This window comes from Gouania willdenowi, chromosome 13 (genome assembly GCF_900634775.1).
Source record: "Gouania willdenowi chromosome 13, fGouWil2.1, whole genome shotgun sequence".
NCBI lineage: Eukaryota > Metazoa > Chordata > Actinopteri > Blenniiformes > Gobiesocidae > Gouania > Gouania willdenowi.
Genome location: NC_041056.1, coordinates 10,023,660 through 10,027,943, shown reverse-complemented (window position 1 = coordinate 10,027,943; position 4,284 = coordinate 10,023,660). Strand labels below are relative to the sequence as shown.

The following is a 4,284-nucleotide window of genomic DNA, read 5'->3' as shown; positions in this document are numbered from 1 at the left end:
TCGCCCCCTGGTGGTTCTTATTACAGTATTTGTACTGTACGGTTTCATTTTTTGGAATATTGACTGAGAAAAACTAGTCTCAACTAAGGATTGTCGGCCGATCCATCGGTGCCGATTTCCTTTATTTTGGGGGATCGGCAATCGGCCGATCCTTGCATATGAAACCGATATTTTCCGCCGAACTTTTCAACTTCAGCAAAGGTCTTAAAGTCGGTCATAAAGTCAGCCACTGTCCCCTTCTTTTGTGAGATGACTGACAGGTCCGCCCACCAGGTCATGTGTGCATGTGCGAGCGTGCGCATGTCTCTGCTACACAAGATAACAACACCCTGAGCACGGTTAGCCTAGCATCTGCAGTTTGGCAGTATTACACAAAAAGTAATTCCTGTAGCGCTGCCACTAATGTACAAGTGACTGTAATCAGAAAACAACTAAACTGTGCCATGTTCATTCTGTCATTACCCGTGGACTTATGACAATCTTACACTTGCTGCACTTTATTATTTCTGTAGAATGTTTTTGGAGCTTTTATCCTGTAAGCTGTTGAAAGTTATTTTTAGATCGATATTTTTATATTTACATATCCACAAACCTGCTGTATTTGGACTTTTTTTTATTTTTATTTTTGCTTCACAAGGAAACCTAAAACTCAGGACACTTTATTGGTGCTTTATTTGATAGTTTGTACTGAAGATTATTATTCTATAATCTACCCCAAACCTTGTTATTTTCATTATTTGTAAAACTAAATATAGTTTTGCACTTTATTTTTGGCAAAGAGCTCCAAACAGCTTTGCAGTATAACCTGTTGGACAAATATATTTTATTTTTTAAAAAGTTAAAGAATGAAAGACTAAAGGAAGTTATATATTATATATAGTATTTTTGACAGCAAGTTTTCATTCATTTTTGAGATAACTTCCTCATGTGCAGTTAAAACAACATGTTTGTATTGTTGAAAGTTTTACAATAAAATAAGGAACATTCAAGGTGATTAATGTTGTTATGGCAATTTTTATATTCATCATCATATCGTCAAATCTATGTTCATGTGTACAATTTGTCATGTTTTAATACATGATAACTCCATTACTCTTTGCACTTTTGAACAGCTGAATCATGTTAGATTAAACAGTACAGATCGTATTGTACTCAGTGCAACACAGTCTCTGCTGAGGGCCAAAACTCAAACTCACATGCAGATATACACGAACGCACACACTATCAAGGATAGATAAGAGTGGCGCCCAATCTTCCTCATAATATACACGTCTTCATCATCCTCCAACATTTCCACTGTGGGAGCATCTGACTCCCTCCTTTCCTTTAGTTCAGGGTTGGGACCTTTTCTCATAGCTGTATAAAAGCTTAAGCTGAAACTGTTAGACAGAGCGGCTCTCTGCCTTCGGGTTAGGGTTAGGACGGTCACTAATTTTTGTTCCACTTTGTTCCATCTTTGTACTTTTTTTTTACTTAGTTTTATAATAAACCTTTTTTATAAAATCATCAATGCTTCGCCTGGACTCCATCACTCAACCAGAGCAAGAAATCATGTCTCCAAATGAGGTCAACCGCAAATTTTGCCGTAACAATGTCAAGTATAAAAAAAAATCGGTGCACCCCTACTCTCGACCACCTCATGATGCTTTGCGAATGGATATTCATGGAATGTAAAATTATCCTGTGACTAGCTTCAAGCTAAAAGCCAAACATCCCATTTTCAAAACAAAAGCATCTCTTCTTGTCTTCCATTAGTTTTAACACTTCTGTTAATAGGGCTCTTGTTTTGAAGATAACCAGAAGTTTTGCCAGTATTAAATGTCAGACTCTCAGAAATGTCGGAATGAAATGTGTATACGTGAGTTTTACGAATCAAATGACCACATGTTGATCTACTTGTTTGCTTTCTCGCTTAAAATGCTTTCAGAACTTTCAAATCAGAGATATTTGGCCTCAGTGCGCTTCAGGATTTTGTCATTGTAGGTTTGAAATGCATCTTGGGAAACTTGGAAGTATTCTTCAGTGGGAAGTTGGAACAGTTATCAAACTTTTTTTTGGATTTTTTTCAAGCTCTGTTGCCGATTTTAATGCAAAAAAAATTAGTTATGACAACATACTGAAAAAAACAAAGTATGAACCTCTGCCATTGTTAAAGAAAATACATTTCTGCAATCTGTGGTTCATACTGAAATCATTAGATGTGCTCGAGTATTCTTAAATTGACATTTCTATGGTTACGACCGATTTACCATAACCAGTAGCGTTGCGTTTGCAAAAAAGGTAATGTAATTGGTAAAATGAGATAGACATGTCTGCTGAGAGTGGCAGTAAATGTACAGTGTTGCACACAAAATGTGCGGTGATTTCAACCAGACTTAAATAGTAGAATTGCCACTTGACCCAAATAAAAGTAGATTAAATGCTTGCTGTCGATGCAGTGCCATGTGGGGTTGTACTTCTCATCCAACTCCTTCTTGACAAAGGCAGCAATGTCCTTCTCCACGGCCGTCATGGCACAGTCCACCGCATCCTGCTGCATTTCATCAGACATGTTTGCATTCTTGATTACAGCCTTCTTGTCCGACATATTGGCTAATGACGTTTTTAAAGCTGCTTCTGTTTAATGAAGTTGTGCAAGTCTACCAGCTAAGACTGGTAATCATACTAATCATACTTATAATATATATATATATATATATATATATAGTAGACAGTATTTTCTCATTGAGTTTATAGTGGATAGAACATGTCGAGGTCTTGCTAGCGTAAATCATGCTAGCTTTCCAACATTGCGGACTGTACCCGTAAACTTGACAAACGTGTCAAAACTAAGCAAAGTCCACGTGAAAAAAAGGCTTTTTTGTCAGGGAACAGGTTCAAACCCGTTTTTTTCCACTTTTTGCACTTTTAGTGTCAGTACAGCAGTTTGATGTACCAAACAATTGTTTTGGTACCAAAGGGACTTTGGGTTGATGCATGTGCAGCTTCTTTGAGGCAACATTACTTCAACATAAATAGTTTTTCATGAATGTTCAACTCCTACTTATCTGCTGTTTCATGGGTTTTGTATTCCATAACAACAGATATGTGGCGTAATGAACTCTTAAAACAAAAAAAAAGACTTTACGGTAGTTTGGTAGAGAATTGCTCTGTAGTTGACTAATACACCCAGATCAAGAAGAAGGCTTTTATAGAAAGTTTAATTACAGTGGTCTTAAAGGCTTTTGGCGTTGAGCCTATTTCTAAGAATGTGTTAAGTCCAAATTCAGGAACTAATTAGTGGGAAAAACCTCCTCAAACAGTAAAGTTTGGAATGGTTCAGACAGAACAAAGTGAGTAAAACTATGAATGATGATAAGCTCCACGTTGGAATGATTCCTAAAGATTTAGAGTTTGAGAAATGGTTTGTCACAGCCAATTAAAGTAACGTATCACCGTACAATTTAAATTCTACAAACATTTAAGTCAGTTATTATATACTGCCACATTTCTCAGTCGTTTTTTGGTTCTACTGAGGAGATGTGATCTATGCTTTCACTCTGTCTGCAGGCAGGAAACTTGGTGCATTAATTTTTGCTGACACATGTACAAATAATATGGCTGATAAAGCTTACCATACATCTTTGAGATGAATGTTATATCATCAGCTGCACAGATTTCCTGGTTCGTCTCTCTGAGTTATGGCCTCTGTTTAAACGCTGCTACCTCACCTTCACCTCACTTTTATGCCTCAAACTCAGTGTTGTCATTTGGCTTAGTGCCTGTCGGAGCTCGGAGTGTAGTAACACATCCACTGGGACAGTAGACATGAGGTTAGTGATTCACCACAGAGAGCACACTGAGCCTATTTTGGCAGTGAGAAACAACGGGCCAAGACAAGCATGGGGTAGCAGATGGTAGTGACTGTAATTACAATCCTCAGGTGCCAAATGAGACACGGATAGAAAGTAATCTTTCCACAGCATCAAATGTTCTGCACAGAACTGCTGTTTACTCAGAAAGCCATTCAGTCGTCACCATTTACTCCTTTGAAGTGCGCGTTTTTTTTTTTGTTTTTTGTGCTGGTGACATTTCCCGTAGAGCTCACATGTTAATAAAAGATCATTCGCCTGCAGCTCTAACGGCCCAAGTGTCTTCCAGCCTCTTTGTGGAACGATAATTACAATTCACCTAAAAAACAACAACCAGTAAGTGCAGATAAAAAAAAAATAAAAAAGTGGAGCAGACTTTCCATCGGATGAGCCAATAATGACTCCCAAATGGAGAGCAAGGTCTAAGTTGGTT

General features: G+C 37.7%; 1 protein-coding gene across 1 annotated transcript; it reads right to left on the bottom strand.

Annotated features, from left to right (window-relative positions):
- Window positions 1-2,309: 2,309 nt before the first annotated feature.
- Window positions 2,310-2,590, bottom strand: LOC114474451 (dynein light chain 2, cytoplasmic-like). Its single transcript, XM_028464783.1, has one exon. The coding sequence runs from the start codon at window positions 2,585-2,587 to the stop codon at window positions 2,366-2,368; it is 222 nt and encodes a 73-aa protein (XP_028320584.1). The 5' UTR covers window positions 2,588-2,590; the 3' UTR covers window positions 2,310-2,365.
- Between the last annotated feature and the right edge of the window lie 1,694 nt (window positions 2,591-4,284).

Excerpts from the sequence above, each read along its gene's own strand:
- LOC114474451 (XM_028464783.1), bottom strand. The coding sequence starts at position 2,587 with ATGTCGGACAAGAAGGCTGTAATCAAGAATGCAAACATGTCTGATGAA.